Below are 19,293 nucleotides of genomic sequence, written 5' to 3'. Positions count from 1 at the left end.
AGGCGGTACGATGTCAACATCACGTGAGTTTGGTATGTGAGATTGTCACTCTATTTTGCCTGTAAATTGACATCATGTTCTTACTAGACGTGGGAAAGAGTAGCAGGAAAGTTGTTGCTAATGGTCGCAGAAGAGGCAGAAGACACTTTAGATTGTCGCGACGCCCGCCAGCTACTACTGCACGTGACGGTGGGAGGGGAAAAGGGACTGCTGCACGTGACTTAGGTTAGTCTCTTTATTCTTTTATTTGATATTGAAATGACAAGATTTTGACAACAGAAGATGTGGAAAGTGCAGGGAATAGTATTGGAGGTGAATACAAACCGTTACAAGAAGCATCCATGTGGTCACGTGAGCACAGGTGTGGCTCTGCATCACGTGGCATGAAGCGTGACGTCAGATGTAAGCTACGTTATTGTGCGTAAAGTCTAGTGCACGATATTGTCTCTGTTGACGTCAAATGTTTACTTTTCAGCACAACAATTTGAAACTGCAGAAAATCAACCAGAACCACGCCCACGCCTACATTCCTTGGCGTCACGTGCGTGTGCAGACACTGAAGAGCATGATGATCAAGAGTCTACCGAAGAACTTGAAGAGCCTGATAAAGAATCTGCGCATGCGTGTTGTTCATTAATATTAGACAATGAGGCGTGGCAAGTTATTCACAGTAACTACTACTTCTTGTCTCAAAAACTTTATTTGAGTCACGAATTTCTCATCTGTCTGTTTGAGCAACGTTTCATAACAAAAGATGACTATGAATATCTCAACAGCAGCTTTGTCACTCGCAGAGAGAAAGTCGATCGTCTCCTTATGGACATTCTTTCCTGTAAACCACCTGATATGTTTTATGCTTTCTGTGACATCCTTCGTGTTGTGGGTCAATCACATGTCGCTGAAAAGTTAGAAGAAAATCCTGGGAGAGTTGAGCTTGTCTCACCAGGTGACATCTGTGTGTCTATATTGTTGTATTGTTATGATTGTAAGTGTAGTGTGTATTGTAGGAATGAAGAGGTCACAAGAAAGTGTTAGTCTTCAAAGGCAAGTGGAGCTGCTGCTTGTTCGAGTGTCTCAACTGGAAAAGGAAAGAAGAGCAGCCGTCACACATGGAGAGGAAATGGCAAAACATGAGAGACGACGAGCTGAGGCTGCAGAAACACGAGCTTGTAATGAGAAAACTCGAGCTGATGCTGAAAAGATACGAGCAGATAGTGCAGAAACACGAGCAGACAGTGCAGAGGTACGAGTGAAGGAAGTGGAGACAGAAAAGATGGGAATTGAATGGACAAATTTATCATTTCGATGTTATCATCAACATTCAGATAATTACAAGCAGGTGAGTGACACGAGAAGCTTTGATCTCTACATACCACACATGCATGTACATGTCTAGCCTCGAACTTCCAGACCAGAGAACGCACGAAGCGTGCGACTCTAGTAGGGACCAAAACGGTACAAATTGATTTGGCAAATAGCCTTCTAGAACAATCAGACATTGGCATTTACAAATGATATGTTTGCAGAGTGGAATATATAAAAAGGCAAAATTTATGTTTGGACATCATGTGCTAGCAAAAGAGGTTGACCTTACATTTTGAATTTTGTTCATTCATTCTTGTTTGATTTCTGTATTTATTTGCTATCAAAATCAAAACATAAAATTTGGCTTGTTTTCTCTTGTTTGTTGCATGTTTGTCATGGTGATTACAATTCATTGTAACTAAAATTTTAGTTAAAGTAAGGCCTGTAAAGTAATGACATGAACTGATCAAGAGATGAGCAAGCTAATTATCAAGAGCATGTTGTTGTTCAACAAACAATTTAGTTACCGACACGTGGCCCACCCACCGTTTGTCCTATTGGAGTGCAGCTAGTGCAATAAATGGTGTTTGGGGCAATAAATATAATATTTGCTCTAAAACGTCAATTTGCACTCATACATCCGGAGGTCATCAGATAATTTGGCTGCTTCTGTCAGTTAATTGTCTGGAGTTTTGGGTTGCTCATTGATTTCCTACCAGTACCATCCATGCAATAACTATTACACCTTTACCAGTCTTGTAGGTATGTACGATCAAACGAAATTGTTGTCAGTCATGAACACAGTTGGTTGGTCAATCACCAATGATTGACTGTTATATTCCGCTGTGGACACACACACACACACACACACACACACACACACACACACACACACACACACACACACACACACACACACACACATGCACACACACACACACACACACACACACACACACACACACGCAGTGACACACACATGCGCACACACATGCACACACACACACACACACGCGCGCACACACACACACACACACACACACACACACACACACACACACACACACACATGTACACATGCATGCGCGCACGTTTGTGTGTGCATGTGTGTATATGTGGGTTCATGCTGCATAGTTTACATAATTTGCATGAGAGTATGTATAACATTTGTTGTTGATATCAACTTGTGTACACATTAGAGTTCCACATTTGTACACTTTGCAAAGCATGTGCACACTTACAGCAAATTGCATGTAAAGTATAGTTGATAAGAGACAGTTGTTGTAATGTATGTGTTAATTAATATGAAGTTTGATTGTTTTATAAAATGTTTATTTGTACTAAATACAGACATGCAAATACAGCTGATGTTTGACTTGTTTGTGTTTTTATTTAAATTTTTATAATTGTTCTTGTTTCCATCTATTGTACATGTTGTGTTGATTCTAGATCAATGACAGTCTGCCATCATGGACACAGTGGAATGTACGCATACCTCATGGCAATTTTCCATATAATATAATGGGAGAGATTGAAGGCAGACTAGTGGTAGGGGATTATTATAATGGTAATCTACATGTTCTCACTTATGAACATGATAAGTGGGACAAGTGTGTCAGAAAGAATGGTTACATCAGGAATGTAGTGTGTCATCAAGGTGTGTGTCTGATGTGTGTAAAGGATGGAGATAAAGATCAGTTTGTGATTGAACAATTTTATTTGAATGAAGACAAGAAATGGCGTTTCCTCACAGTTCTACCAAACGAACTGCAGTTGAATGGTGTATCTGTTGCTCTTCATGACAACTCACTGTATGTGGTGGGTGGTTGGACTAAGTCAGGGGAGAGAGTGAACACAGCACGTGTGTGTGACCTCCACAGTGGTCATTGGTATAAGATGGATGACATGCAAACAAAACGTAGTGACTGTTCTTCTGTTATTATAAACAACAAAGTGTTTGTAGGGGGAGGAATGACTGATGGATATTACTGTAGTAATATTGTTGAGTGTGCAGATGTTCGTGATAGAAAATGGAGAACAATCCCCTCTACAACCACATATAGACCTACACTAACGTCAGTCAGCAACAGATTGGTGGGGACTGGAGGATTGACACAACAGAGGTTTTATTCTCCTTCTAATATTGTAGAATTATATGATGAGAGATCTACCAAATGGCTTCCTCTTCCACTCATGACACACAAACGGTGGAGACATGCTGCATTCTCAACTCAGAATGGAGAACTCATCACAGCAGGAGGTGATGGTGGTGAAGATTCAATAGAAAGTCTTAAGTGTGACTAATATTTCCATTTTCTTTCAATTTGTGTGTATTTGTTATATTACTAGAATTTTAAAAACTTTTCCCCTGAAAAAAGAAATAGATGTAGGGATTGTATAAAAAGCAATAGAAACAAGATCTATAGATAATATGAACCAAAGCCAGACATCATTAGTGAATCCTTCCAACCCCAAATAGTAAATTGTGGGGTTGGGAGGATTCACTAATGATGTCTGGCTTTGGTTCATATTGTCTATAGATCTTGTTTCTATTACTTTTTATACAATCCCTACATCTATTTCTTTTTTTTAGGGAAAATTTTTTTAAAATTCTAGTTGGTAAGTTTTTAGGAGTGCGAAATCACAGCCAACTCCATTAATTGGCGAGCGAAGCGAGCCTCTCTCTTGTCATGTCAATTGAGCTCGAGATATATTTTATTTATATATTTATATATTTATATATTTATATATTTATATATTTATATGCGTACGTCAGCACTTGTCATATAAATTTACGGCAAAAAGGAAAGACGGATCAACAAAACGACGATGCCAGATGAATGCAATTTTGACTCCGTAACATATGTGCGAAAATTGAAGTAAGGGACCTTTTCGAGGGGTCGACTTAATTGTAATTTCTTGGCGAGAAGAGTAAAACGACTCTCGATTTTACACCCTTACGCGACTAAAGAGCAAAGGAGACTGATGCGTGACAAACGGAATGGAAAGGAAAAGCTAAAAGAAGGGAAAAGTCTGTTTTTTGAGTTTCCGCGCGTTACTTTGACAGAAATTATTGTGACGCAACCATTATCACGTGACTACGCGACCATTGTTACGCGCCTATCTCAGCTAATAAACGAGTGAGACAATTGAAGCGCGAACGAAAAATTGAAGACAACTAGACTATTTTGCGTTCAATTATCCGATTCGGGCAATCAGTTATCCGAATTGGGCGTTCAGTTATCCCATTCGGGCATTCAATTATCCGACTCAGGTATTCAATTATCCGATGTTCTGTCTTAGAAGTACTAAATTTATAGAAATAATTGTTTCAGTCTGATACGTAAAGTCAAAACCGCGCACATTTCTTTCATGACGTCTTTCTATGATGCTCACTCACGTTTCAGCTGAACAATAAATGATTGATTCAAGAAAGGTGAGAAGGCGAACCAGTAAAATTCGAGCTCTTGATTAGCTAGGAACCTGCTACAACGCATGATGGACTGTTGCATTGTATCACGCAGGACGCGCTGTTTACAAAGTATGCGGATTACACCACGATTGACGGATCAAGGCGTTGTTGTAGGCTTCCTAGATATGTAGATTTAGTTCACTCACAACAGCTTAGTTAGACATCCGCGGGAACGTGGGACACCAAGATTAGTGCAAAAGAAATTATCGTACAACACTTACTAAATACTTACACTAAAGTCAAGATTAATTACAAAATTATTGCGACTAGACAGCTGATGAATGATGATGTCTAAGCAGCTGCCCAACCGCAGACTATGTAAGTTATTCAGTTTTCCATGATATTGCACAACAGCCCCTGGCAACGGGTAAATAAACGCCCAATTCGGATAATTGACCAACTCATTCGTATAACTGAACGCAACATACTATAAAAGAGCAACCAAAAGTCTACAAATTATTGCGTCTATACAGCTGATGAATGATGATATTTGAGCAGCTGCCCAACCGCAGACTATGTAAGTTATTCAGTTTTCCATGATATTGCACAACAGCCGTAAGCAACGGATAATTGAACGCATGAATAGGATAACTGAACACCGGATTTGGATAATTGAACGCAAAATACTAGAGAAGAGCAACTGAAAGTCTGTTTCCTGAGTCAACGCGTTTGTTTGACAGAAACTATTGCTACGTAACGTAACCATTGTTACGCGAATAGGTAAAGACAGAACACCATCGCTCGCCAAACACAATGCTAACCGAGCATTTACTAGTTAAACAAAGATTTTATAGTCTAACAAAAATACACATTTTCTAAACCGTACTTGGTCTACATGTATAGTCTCATATTTCGAGCATGTGGATCTTAGGTTTACAGTGTACTTGCAAATATTTGGCGAGCGAAGCGAGGCTCTCTCTTGTCATGTCAATTGAGCTCGAGATATATTATATTTATATATTTATATATATGCGTACGTCAGCACTTGTCATATGGATTTACGGCAAAACGGAAAGATGGATCGACAAAACGACGATGCCAGATGAATGCAATTTTGACTCCGTAACATATGCGCTAAAAATTGAGGCAAGGGACCCCTTTCGAGGGGTCGACTCAATTGTAATTTGTTGGCGATAAGAGTCAAACCACTCTCGGTTTTGCTCCCGTACGCGACTAAAGAGCAAAGGAGACTGATTCGTGACAAACGGAATAAAAAGGAAAAGCTAAAAGAAGAGAAAAGTCTGTTTATTGAGTTTCCGCGCGTTGCTTTGATAGAAATTATTGCTACGCAACCATTATCACGTGACTATGCGATCATTGTTACGCGACTATCTCAGTAAACGAGTGAGACGATTGAAGCGTGAACGAAGAATTGAAGACAACTATAGTGTTTTGCGTTCAATTATCCGAACTCGGCGTTCAGTTATCCGATTCAGGCAAGCAATTATTTGAATTGAACGTTTAGTTATCCGATTCGAGCATTCAATAATCCGATGTTCTGTCCTAATTGCAAGTACCAAATATAGAAATAATTATTTTAGTCGCACATTTCTTTCATGACGTCTTTCTAGGATGCTCACTCACGTTTCAGCTGAACAATAAATGATTGATTCAAGAAAGGTGGGAAGGCGAAGTAGTGAAATTCGAGCTGTTCATTAGCTATAAACCCGCTCCGACGCATGACGGACAGTTGCATGGTATCACGCAAGAGGCGCGATTTACAAAGTATGCGGATTACACCACGATTGACGAAGCAAGGCGTTGTTGTAGGCTTCCTAAATATGTAGATTGAGTTCGCTCACAACAGGTTAGCTAAGACCTCTGTGGAAACGTGGGACACCAAGATTAGTGCAAAAGAAATTATCCTACAATACACACTCAAATTCACGCTAAAGTCAAGATTAATTACAAATTATTGCGTCTATACAGCTGATGAATGATGATATTTGAGCAGCTGCCCAACCGCAGACTATGTAAGTTATTTAGTTGCACAACAGCCGTAAGCAACGGATAATTGAACGCCTGAATCGGATAATTGAACGCAAAATACTTTAGAAGTGCAACTGAAAGTCTGTTTCCTGATTTCCCGCGTTTGTTTGACAAAAACTATTGCTAAGTAACGCAATCATTGTTACGCGAATTGGTAAAGACAGAACACCATCGCTCGCCAAACACAATGCTAACCGAGCATTTTCTTGTCATGTCAATTGAGCTCGAGATATATTTTATTTATATATTTATTGGCGAGCGAAGCGAGCCTCTCCCTTGTCATGTCAATTGAGCTCGAGATATATTATATTTATATATTTATATATTTATATATTTATATATTTATATATTTATATATTTATATATTTATATATTTATATATTTATATATTTATATATTTATATATTTATATATTTATATATTTATATATTTATATATTTATATATTTATATATTTATATATTTATATATTTATATATTTATATATTTATATATTTATATATTTATATATTTAAATATTTATATATTTATATATTTATATATTTATATATTTATATATTTATATATTTATATACATACGTGCGTCAGCACTTGTCATATGGATTTACGGCAAAACAGAAAGACAAATCAACAAAACGACGATGCCAGATGAATGCAATTTTGACTCCGTAACATATGCGCTAAAATTGAAGCATGGGACCTCTTTTGAGGGGTCGACTCAATTGTAATTTCTTGGCGAGGAGAGTCAAACGACTCTCGATTTTGCTCCCTTACGCGACTAAAGAGAAAAGGAGACTGATTCGTGACAAACGGAATGAAAAAGAAAAGCTAAAAGAAGAGAAAAGTCTGTTTTTTGAGTTTCCGCGGGTTACTTTGATAGAAATTATTGCTACGCAACCATTGTCACGTGACTATGCGATCATCGTTACGCGACTATCTCAGTAAACGAGTGAGACGACTGAAGCGTGAACGAAGAATTGTATGGCGCGCGATGTGTGTCATAATTCCGTCGGCTGGGCTGCGCTAACTCGTCGGCTGGGCTGAGATATCATGTTTCCACAACTAATTTACATCTCAGTCCAGCCGACGACACGCGTCAAGTGTGTCATAATTCCGTCGGCTGGGCTGCGATATCATCGACCAGCCGACGAAACGACATCAATGAGCCGACGAAACGACATCAACCAGCCGACGAAACGACTTTTGACACAGATGGCGCGCCTTTATGGCGCGCCATCTGTGTCGCGCCATCTGTGTCAAAAGTCGTTTCGTCGGCTGGTTGATCTGGTTGATGTCGTTTCGTCGGCTGGTTGATGTCGACGTCGGCTCGTTGATGTCGAATCGTCGGCTCGTTGATGTCGTTTCGTCGGCTCATTGAGGTCAGCGGGTGGCCTCAGGGTGCGTGACCATTTCGTCCATCCCACTCAGAGTGCTGGATTGTGATGTAGGAGATGAGCATGATTAAGTACATACTCATCACTACATACCCATCATTTTCTCAAAAATGTTTTTTATTTTTTCGTATTACAAGTGCATAGTGACTAGAGTTACATCATAGCAAGTGTCTAGCTAACTAGGCGGGCTCTGCATGTAGGAGTACGTCTCTAGGCAAAGTTTGAAAAGATCGTTAGCGATTGATCGACTACTGTCAACTACTAGGTGGTGCCTTCTAGTTATTGTCATTATCTAGTATAGTCATAGTATAGTCATAGTACCAGTATAGTCATTATCTAAAGAACGACGTACGTGCGGTCTGGTCCCTAATGAGAAATATGTAGCTAATGTAAGTCTGTCGTGCTGGGAGAATGCTTGTCAGAGAAAAGAAATTTTTTCTGACGCAATGCTGTTTGATTTATTGCTAGATAGTGTAGACACAAGCTCTAGCTAAAATTTTAGGGCACAACATGACGTACGACATAATAATTGGATTTATAGTAGTATCGGCTACTGTAGCTTTCTGATCTAATTTTATCAACACAGCGGTAGAGCGTGGATACACGGAAAATGTTTTAACAGGCGTTGTTTAGTATTAATAACACTAATCCGACGGGAAAGGGTCTGGCTACGCGAGACTAGTAGCTATTATGTAATACAGTTATGTCTTGCCGTAGAACTATATGATTTCGATTTCTCAACCGCCATGTGATTAAATGTCTAATTAATTAATTAAATTTATTACTCTTAAGAGTGCGTATTTAGATACGATAAATTAATTAACGCATCTCTATACATCTTAACAGTGATATATTAGCATGGAATTGTACAAGAAAACAGCTTATCTTTTAACTTCTATTCATACAAACCCTTAGCCAACAAATACGCTCTCTATAGGTTGAGTGTCTCTGCATGGCTAGTACACTAAAACAGTTTCTCAGAAAAGTTTCTAATCCTAGCTATACTCTGCTGAACTCAACAATAAACGAAATCGTCAAAATACTATACTAATAATCTCTATACTATACTAATAATCTCCAAACGACAGCTGCCCGGCATGATATGCTGGACATGAAACAGCTCCTGTAACGACAACACCAGCAACAGCAACAACTCCTCAAACAACCCCAAATCCTGTGGCCTGCATGTCGAGAACCGTATCTAAGTTGGTTCTGAGCTGCACTTCACTCACGCACTGTCCAGGCAATTCCAAGATCATGGAGCACGTTGAGGCATTCGGATATACTGATCTAGTAGTCGAAATCTCGATCTTTTCTGGAGAATGGAAACCCATAACTGGCACGCTTGCACTTCCAGTGCAAACCTGAAGAAGATCGGAAAGTTTCTTGCTGCCTATATATATATATATATATATATATATATATATATATATATATATATATATATATATATATACAGTGTACAAACAGTGCAAACAACTGTGGTGTGTGTGTGTGTGTGTGCGGGTGCGTGTGTGTGTGTGTGTGTGTGTGTGTGTGTGTGTGTGTGTGTGTGTGTGTGTGTGTGTGTGTGTGTGTGGTGTGTGTGCGTGTGTGTGTGTGTGCGTGCGTGTGTGTGTGTGTTACTTAGGAAGGATAGACATAATTCTTGTGCTTCTAGACCTTGTAACAATTAATGCACGTGTTCGCACCTGCTTCCTAACCGTACTGAATAAACAAAGTTTTGAGATCGGCTGGAACAGTGGGCTGAAAAGTACACAGCTCTAGAAACGATTCAGAGGTCAATGGCTTCAAATCTGTAGCGGTAAAAAGGGAACGCATTGATTCCGGATTTGCTTTTGCAAGTTCAAGTACTGGACCCAGTCCCAGTGCCAGTTGGTCAATTTCGGCTTTTCGAGATAGTATTACATCATGCAGCATTATCTTTAGCATAGCATCCGCTTTGTTAGTTGATGTTAGCCGATGGGTGTAACCAGCAATCGCTAGTGGTTCAGAAAGACTACTGGCTACATTGTGAAACTCAGGATTGTCATCTTCCAGTTCACTGATCTGCAAGAAAGAAGAACTTGTTGCAAGTTGAAGAAACATGAAATCATCTCAACTACACGTCTAACCGTTTTTAGAGTTTCGGCTACGAATGGGTCTGACGAAGTCACAAGATACGAATAGATAGGTGGAGCAAGGCAAGGAAATCCTGGGCCACCTTGCAAAGCAGATGCAGCAATAATTTGGCCATAAACTTTGAATAAGCCGCCAACCAGTGCATCAAGGTTGTGCATGGGGAGATACCTACCCGGTCGTCCCTCAAGCAACCTATACTGAGATGTAGGAGAAAGCATCTTTTGTAACAGCAAGGAGAAGAATTCCCGTCGCGGTCCTCCTCCATCAACTGCAGGCTCTCCTTCAAACCTTACATTCAGTGGCCTGTCATGATGGTATTGTCCTGACTTGAAGAACGCGATGGCATCAGCTAGCAAATCAGTTCTGCTCACGGTTAACCTCATTCTTGCCATCCCTGAACGAGGGGCAATTGAACCTAGAAATTCTGCTAGAATTGTGCTGCAGTCTTGTTGTCTAGCCAGTACGTGCAGTAAAAAGCAACATTATGCAACAAACAATACACTAAAAATTTTAATTAAGTCCGTTCACTCTGACTTCTCCCCCGGAAGCTTGTGGGGTTCTTGCGTGGGCAGACACTCCCAGCGTTTATCCAATGAGCGATTAGTTATTACCATTTGAGGTGGGTTTGTCTTTCAATTGAAGGTTGTCTATTGGTTAGAGTAGGCTACGTAAACAATTTGCATAACAAGGTTGTCGGAAGTTCATCTGCAATGCACACCCAAAGAACGGCGTGACCATGAGCTAAAATGAAGTGTTTAGCGTGTTTCTAGGATCTTGCTGTCAAAGTTATTCAGGATTTACTGAGGGAGAAGTCAGCGTAGACGGACATAGAATCCAATAAAAGGTATACTGTAATTTGCCAGTGAATGTCATCATCATCATCATCATGATCATGGTCACCATCATATGATGTCAAGTCAATGTGGCAATTATCTAATTTCAGATAGAAAGTTAATTACTCGAATCTAATTAAATATTTTACACTCTAACCGGAAGCTTCTACAACAGTTTCCACTATGCAGTCACGTTCATTAGTTGAAGCTGTACGTCAATAACACTATCATTAACGTCGATCTAAACATCAATACTAAATGACTATGCAGATGACAATGCCCATGAAAGTAATGACAGTAATTATTGTAACAAAATAAAATAGAAGTAATTGTAGTAATAATATAATTTGAACTCTAGTATAAATGTAAATTGTAGTAAGCTCTAGATGTGAACAGCAACAACAATTAAGAACCGTTTACAAAACAACAGTACTAGCAACATATTCTGCAACTCATTTCGCATACAAATATTATAAGCAGTTTACCTCAATCAAATTATCCAATACAGCCTGTACAGTCATTTCAGTGTTCATTTCGTATGAGTCGAAGGCTCTTTGCAGAAAATCTGTAGAATGATCCGGGAAAATTGATTTGAGTTGTGAAATTGGCGACTGACAACTTTTATCTAAAGTTATTAACAATATATAGACACATTACATTTAGATTCATAATACAAGTCAAGACAATCATGTTTCACCTCTGCTACTTCCTGAGCCAGGAACATGGGTACGGCTGGAAAATGCGTTCCAACCAGTCTGTTCAGCGCTGTTATTCTGCAATTCATTACCAGAATTATAGCCTAACATTTGAGCAGCTGGTCTACACTCAGCTATGACCATGCTCCTTCAGTTGTAGCCACACACTGTTCTACGTTAGCTAGTTGAGTTAATTACTTTGAGTTGAGCAAATACAGTTCAGTTCAGTAGAGTTCAGACGGCGTTGACGATGGACGTGCATGTCTGTTTACTTGGTGAGATGTGCGACGTCATGCAAATGAGAAAGGGGACCTGCTATAGAGCACCACGCCCACCCTTGTATACGGTACCGGTACCGTGTACATCTAGAGTGTGCCCGTGAAAGCGCACGTCTAATTAATTGTAGTAGGCTGACGGTTTTGTAGTAGGTTGACGGTTTCAATGTTTTAATTGTGTCTCGATTTTTCCTAGACAACAAACGTCGTTCTGTATACTTCGTCACCACAGTTGCCAACTCGGCGATCCGCTAGTGGAAAGCCTATCTACATACCTAGATATTTGTAGCAATTCTCCTCCAACCATCTACGGTAAACGTAGCGTGTTGTGTACAATGCACGTACCTACACAGCTAGGGACCGCGGTATTCACTGTCACAACGTTGTGTGTCAGAGCGGAGTTGTCAAGAGCTGCCAAACCACGTGACGGAAAGTAAAGTAGAAACAAACATTTGGTTGTGTGTTGGAAATGTAATCTCCTGAGACACGCATACGAATGGCAGCCCCGCTGAGACCCCGCTATGTCTACTGTTCGCGTTCACTGTGTATTTACAGGGGCGTCGGAAGGGGGTCGGCCGCACGGCCATGGCCGTACCACTTTTCGAAAAATGGACTTTTGCCAGTCGGCCATTAGCGTATACTTCCGGTTTAGGGTTAACTGATTAAATAAGTAATATATTTCTAGTTACGTTAGCATTCTGTACAGCTAGATTTTCAGGCGGTAATTTATAAATTTACGCTCAGTCACAAAGATGAGGCTGGCAACGCGAGGACACGGCAGCGGTAGATAGAGCGCACGCTAACCATTTCCGTGTGCTATATATGCAGATTGACGGGATTCCAGATGTCGGTGATCAGCCCTGTCAGCCTCGCCGTACTTCATTTCCAAAAGTTTCGTTTGGGAAAAACGCCCCAAAATCAAGATCATTTCAAGCTGCTTGGTTCGACAACTGGCCTTGGCTTCATTGGCACGACTCCGTTGAGAAAGTGTTCTGTCACGTCTGTGTGAAGGCTGCGAAGTCTGGCAAGCTGAAATGCAAGACTGCTGAGCAGGCATTCATCTATCGCGGAGTTCAAAACTGGAATGATGCCACCCGCTTATTTCGTTCACACGCGAAATCAGACTGCCACAGAGATGTCTGCTCGGTGTACTGGTGTTGCTGCTCAGTTTTCTTCATTTGACTTTCTCTTTGGAGTAGCATTAGGAGAAAAAGTCTTGAAGTTGGTTGACAATCTGAGCAAAGCTCTTCAGCACAAGAAGATGTCTGCTGCACAAGGTCAAGTGTTAGCAGAACTTACCATCAAATCTCTTGCACTAATGCGTACAGAAGCTGAATTCTCAAATTTCTGGGAAAAGTTGATAGAGAAACAAAGCAAAGAAGATGTTGCAGAGCCTTCCCTTCCTCGGAAAAGGAAGCGTCCTTGCCGATATGATGAAGGAAGTTCGGGACACTTCGCAACATGTATAGAAGATCATTACCGGGTTATGTATTTTTCCGCTTTCGATATGGCAATTCAGTCTATCAAAAGCAGATTTGACCAGCCACACTATAAGATATACAGCAAGCTTGAATGCACACTTCTGAAGGGTGCTGCTGGAGAGAGCTATACGGATGACCTGTCTAGCATACAGGAGTTGTACTGCACAGACTTTGACAGCAATATCCTCCAGACGCAGCTATTGATACTGTATTCTCACTTTAGAGAAACGGCAGTCACACCAGCCCTGATGGATGTTGTGGACTATGTTAAGTCACTAGGGAAACCCGGCCAACTGCTGTTGTCTGAGGTGGTCAAACTTATACGCTTGATCCTTGTTGCTCCTGCAACAAATGCAACTAGTGAAAGAACGTTCTCAGCTCTCCGCATTGTTAAAACATACCTTCGGTGCACTATGACACAGGCAAGGTTAAATCACCTTTTAATGTTGCATGTGCACAAAGAAGCATGTGATAGTCTTGATCTAGAACTATGCATAGATGATTTCTGTAGGGAATCAGAACACAGAAGAAACATTTTTGGCTCAATGTAGATTTACGTACAGAAATAGCCTTGTAAGGTTTGACACATGTTGTTCTAGTAGTTACTAAGTGTTAATCTTGCGTTCTCTGTATGGTATTCAAGCTTTTAGAGAAATGTTTAGCGTGCGTTAACCGTTATATGATCACGCCCACCTAGCGCGCGTTAGGCCGGACCACTTTAAATTTGCTTCCGACGCCTCTGATTTACAAAATCGCTATAACTCCTGTGTCCTTCGTTGGTAAGCGACGATCTTGGCATCACTCGAATGCGCAAGAGCCCGGATTTCTTCTATGGATTTCTTCTAGACGTTGAACATAGCATGTAAATAAGACACAGCCAGCAGGATAAGGTTTTTGCCTATCAAAGATCATTAATTGCGGTTAGACTGATAGCTGTCTAGATACGGTACAGTGCACAGTAGGCGACGTCTAGCTAGAGAATCGGCACAAACAACAAGACGCCTACAGAAGCTGCACAAAGAGCGAGACTTTTACATTGTTGTGAGCTGGAAAATCGGTGGTGAGCTGCTTGTTTGGTCTCCATTTGTAACCTAGGTTTCCCACCAACAAACAGAACAATGATCACGCCCGTTACTTCATCACGTAAGGCGAAGATTGCCAGCCGACCTAGCGTCGAGGCTCTCCGACTTGTAACATTTGGCTTGTTCCATCATTTGGAAACAACTGCATTTGTAACATGCATTTAGAAACAACGCCTAATCTAGCTGCATTTCTTGGGATGCTAGAGCTCTCCATGATGTCTTTCCTGCATCCCATCTTTTTTTTCTAGAAATTTTCTTCTTTTTTCTACGTGTTTTGCAGGTATTGTAAGTCACAGTAAAACACGTCTGTGTCAGTGCCTGTGTTCACACTAGGGTCTAGAACTGGGTGTGCTACTGCTTAGCACAACCAAGTAGAATACATCAGATCTGTTTACGACAGGAATGTGGGCTAGAGCAGGGCTAGCCTAGCCCTTCCGAAATGTAGGGTTAGCGCTGGGTCTAGCTGGGGTTAGCGCTTGTCAAAACATTCCAGTTTATTCATATTGTGTATCACAGCAATGAATCAAGATTCTCTACTTTGTGTTGGTCTGGCAGTTTTTTCTTGAGCAAATCGAATCCGCAGCACGACTTGCGGAATTCTGCAGTGAAAGACGTTGTCGCATCCGTAGATTCAAGCAACTGCTGCTGTTTAATCATAGGCATGTGGTCTCGATCTACACCTAGAGAAGGCACTCGAAGACAGAAAGCGGTCGGAAGACGTTTCAATTCTTGCGCTGGAACTAGGTAGCGTAGCTCGAGTACATGATACAATCAGTTGCAGCCTGCTAGAGTTCACACAGCCTATTTTGACTAATTAGAGGCAACTGGACAAGCTTAGCCTCGTCCCCAGACTCACGTGAGTCTGGCAGTGTCCGGTTCCCGTATGACATTTTCAGCCTCCCGTGAGTCTGGACTCACCGCACCTACTTTCACACACTTACTTCACTAAGTGTCACCCCACGTCATAGTCTTGGCACCCCACGTGACTAAAAAGTGACTAAAAAGTAACTACGTCACAAACTCAATTAGCTTAAATCTATCTAATGTGTGACCCAGCAGATTCTGTATCACGCCCAAGCTTCCGAACAGCGCAAGGTGACTCTCCACGGTGAGTGATGCACCACGTTCACGCTATCCAAATCACAAGACGACTTCAGCATGTGGAAGGTGAGTGTATTCCTAGCTAAGTTATTGTCCTACTCGCGTAGACTGGCGAGCCTGCCAAGTCTAGTTACAGCGATCCGGACTCCACGTGTATTCACTCGTTGTTTGTGCGGACAAAGATGTCTTTTCCCCCTAGAATGGCCCTGGAGACTTCAAGTTTACTCTCCCGAAAGTCATCATAATTGAAAACACGGAGAGCGGACTGCAATTCCACGTCAATGTGTCTCTTGTTGCCATTGCGCGCCCTACTGGCCATTAGAGTCTGTGCACTAGCAAGGGCCGTGCAGATAGCGGATGTGCGACGAAACAACGAGTGAACTACACGCACAAACAACGAGTGAATACACGTGGAGTCCGGATCGCTGTAACTAGACTTGGCAGGCTCGCCAGTCTACGCGAGTAGGACAATAACTTAGCTAGGAATACACTCACCTTCCACATGCTGAAGTCGTCTTGAGATTTGGATAGCGTGAACGTGGTGCATCACTCACCGTGGAGAGTCACCTTGCGCTGTTCGGAAGCTTGGGCGTGATACAGAATCTGCTGGGTCACACATTAGATAGATATAAGCTAATTGAGTTTGTGACGTAGTTACTTTTTAGTCACGTGGGGTGCCAAGACTATGACGTGGGGTGACACTTAGTGAGTAAGTGTGTGAAAGTAGGTGCGGTGAGTCCAGACTCACGGGAGGCTGAAAATGTCATACGGGAACCGGACACTGCCAGACTCACGTGAGTCTGGGGACGAGGCTAGACAAGCTCAAGCTCAACATATGAGAACACACCTGATAGCACAGCAGGGTGTTATGATTAATTAGCGCAAACCCGAGTTTGCTAACCCAAGTATGAACACGGCATGTTACAGTAAATCCGGAGACACAGTAAACAAGCTATTGATGTCATTATCACTTAGTAGGTCACAGGCAATTAGTGAAGTGTTTCTAAACCAACACAGGTGCTTCATTACGTAGTTTCAGATTCACAGTGAAAGCGAACAGAGAATAGTGTCTTCGGTCATTTTCAATTTTCTATTTTCTATTCATCTTAGAAATAGAAAAGCGAACTGCGCGTTCAAGTATCTAGTTTTAAGCACATAGGTGCCTAAAAATCAAACTTTAAAAGATAAATCTAAAGATCACAAGAATCAAACATCAAAAGATAAAAAACCATTTTACAAAAAATAAAAAGGAAAATTAAAAACTTAAAAATTGAAAAAAATTAAAAAATTAAATAAAAATTGAAAATTGTAAAAAGAAAACATGAAAATTGAAATGTAGAAAATTAATAGCCGGACCATCCACTGACCACTCAGCCTCTCTTCTACAACAATACAGTTTTGGTTGACATGCGACAGTACACAGCTAGTTCACGTGTGTGTGTGTGTGTGTGTGTGTGTGTGTGTGTGTGTGTGTGTGTGTGCGCGCATGGTGTGTGTGTGTGCGTGCGCGTGTGTGTGTGTGTGTGTGTGTGTGTGTGTGTGTGTGTGTGTGTGTGGTGTGTGTGTGTGTGCGCGCGCGTGCGTGCGTGCGTGTGCGCGCGTGCGTGCGTGCGTGTGTGTGTGTACTAATCCTTGGGTTACGTTACGCTGGGTAGACATTGTGTGTGAATCAACTTTATCAGATACACAGACACGCAGAAGCACAAACGCGTGCGCCATGCACACACACACACACACACACACACACACACACACACACACACGCACACACACGCACACGCACGCACGCACATACACCAACAAGCACAAACTTGACTAATGCAGAATTTGTCTAAAGAGAAATAATTCAGTTTACTTACAACTGTGTATGGCTCAGAAGATTCTATCTCTTGAACAGAAACACTCCGCTCCCCCATGGAAGGTCTTCCTTCCTGTACGTACACGGCACAACGAAAATTAGAGTAAAACCAAAGCCGACTCTCCACTTCTACTGCATAGGTCTGATTAGCTTGCGTACTAAAAAGTGCTAGGAGTATTTTATTAATTCCTTCATTCTTATATTTAGCTAATTAGGTAAGCTTACAGACATAGAAAAGGATGCCAGTGCATACCACTGCAGACGCAGGCAGTACAGTTTCAGATCGTGTTTCTAACTGTAGTCTGGCCTGTTTCTTGCGTTTTTGTCCTTCTCGTCCTTTTCGTCCTTCTTGTGAACGCCTTCTGGGGCTCTGAGGTTTTGTGTCACAACTTGAATGGATCTTCATATGCTCTCTCAGAGATGGCATTTCCACGTCTATACCACAATGAAGGCAGGGAACCATTGGCTGTACTTTGTCTGTGCTCGTGCTATCGTGCTGCATAATACACAAACATATCTATTGAATTTCACTGAAAGCACCATGCAACTCAATCTAGAGAGCAACGTTACCATGTCTACGGTCTCCAAGTCAATGCTATTAGCAATCGGTCTGAGATACATCTTGGCTTGATCGAACACTGTCTTCAAATGTATAGCTGTCATATCCAAAGATGGAATAACTTCCAGTTGGCGGCGAGCAGTCAACCTCATTACCTCGTACCCAGTACTCTCCAGCGCGGGAAAATGTTCAAGAAGTGTGTTGTGCACCTCGAGGTAGTCATCTGACTGTCCAAGAGTGACTTTCTTTTCTCCCAAGCCAGCTGCAAGCAGCTCCAATTTCCGATCACGAGAAGGAGGTGTGTCACACTGGTTGTCAGCTAAGCACATAACACTAAATGTCCATACTTTGCGATGTCCCAGTTGATAAGGCTTTCTCCGATCACTGTTTGCTGGCGCTTTCCTCTTCACACCTCTCGGAGTTCTGGACTCACAGCCTCTTGGTCTGCTGCCATGTCCAAAAAGACGCCGCTGTTCTACTGCTATTGACGTAATTCCACTAGAACTGGACTGATGGCTGACCCTCTGGTTGCCTTCAACAGAGCGTGAGCCTTCTCGCTGATTGTGTTGATTCGTAACCTCTTCAGAAGGGCTAAACTCTTGCCGAGTATCACCTTCTTCCGCTCTCTCTAGATGGCGCATAGCGTCGTGGAGAATTCTCTTTGCAGCAGATATTTCAGACTCTCTTCGATCCATTATTACCACAGAGACAGCTAGTGTATGAATGTGCAGGCGTTCCTGCTGCTAAAGCTGTTATGCAACCAATGCATCGGTGCAATGGTATGCTATTCAGTCAGTCGGATAACTTAACTCCTCCTTCTTCCCATGTTTTGTGCTTCACGTGTGGTTGATTAGTGGAAGAGACCGACACTTGCGCTGAAATAGACGTGAACCATATCTACATGTTGAAGCAAGGCTAAGATGGAAGCGTTTATGCGCAACGTCCGTCAGTTTCTAGCAACTGTGCAAGAGATAATTGTAACTGAAGGCGGAGACGTGCCAAGAGAACATTTCCTAGATGCTGCAGTATACGGGCAGCGACTTCACGGGCATCTCACTCGACTAGTGGCAGCGGGAGATAACAGCCTTAGCGCATTTAGTGAATGTATAGGAGCTCTATCTGAGCAACT

General features: G+C 41.7%; 4 protein-coding genes across 4 annotated transcripts; 2 read left to right on the top strand and 2 right to left on the bottom strand.

The window, feature by feature from the left end:
• The first annotated feature begins 652 nt into the window (after positions 1–652).
• LOC134198592 (uncharacterized) lies at positions 653–3,644 on the top strand. Its single transcript, XM_062668009.1, has 3 exons — positions 653–946; positions 1,008–1,339; positions 2,755–3,644. The coding sequence occupies exons 1-3, from the start codon at positions 817–819 to the stop codon at positions 3,607–3,609; spliced, it is 1,317 nt and encodes a 438-aa protein (XP_062523993.1). The 5' UTR covers positions 653–816; the 3' UTR covers positions 3,610–3,644.
• Positions 3,645–9,226: 5,582 nt separating this feature from the next.
• On the bottom strand, positions 9,227–10,672 carry LOC134176580 (uncharacterized). Its single transcript, XM_062643246.1, has 3 exons — positions 10,274–10,672; positions 9,863–10,208; positions 9,227–9,282 (listed from the first exon to the last, which is right to left on the bottom strand). The coding sequence occupies exons 1-3, from the start codon at positions 10,670–10,672 to the stop codon at positions 9,227–9,229; spliced, it is 801 nt and encodes a 266-aa protein (XP_062499230.1).
• Positions 10,673–11,294: 622 nt separating this feature from the next.
• On the bottom strand, positions 11,295–18,859 carry LOC134176579 (uncharacterized). Its single transcript, XM_062643245.1, has 6 exons — positions 18,176–18,859; positions 17,859–18,101; positions 17,607–17,678; positions 11,811–11,886; positions 11,599–11,738; positions 11,295–11,354 (listed from the first exon to the last, which is right to left on the bottom strand). Exons 1-6 carry the CDS (start codon positions 18,857–18,859, stop codon positions 11,295–11,297), a joined length of 1,275 nt encoding a protein of 424 aa, XP_062499229.1.
• Positions 13,171–14,231, top strand: LOC134198243 (uncharacterized). Its single transcript, XM_062667601.1, has one exon. The coding sequence runs from the start codon at positions 13,171–13,173 to the stop codon at positions 14,113–14,115; it is 945 nt and encodes a 314-aa protein (XP_062523585.1). The 3' UTR covers positions 14,116–14,231.
• Positions 18,860–19,293: the final 434 nt, after the last annotated feature.

This window comes from Corticium candelabrum, chromosome 2 (genome assembly GCF_963422355.1).
Source record: "Corticium candelabrum chromosome 2, ooCorCand1.1, whole genome shotgun sequence".
NCBI classification, from domain to species: Eukaryota; Metazoa; Porifera; class Homoscleromorpha; order Homosclerophorida; family Plakinidae; genus Corticium; species Corticium candelabrum.
The sequence above is the reverse complement of the archived record's forward strand: the minus strand, read 5'-3'. Positions and strand labels throughout refer to the sequence as shown.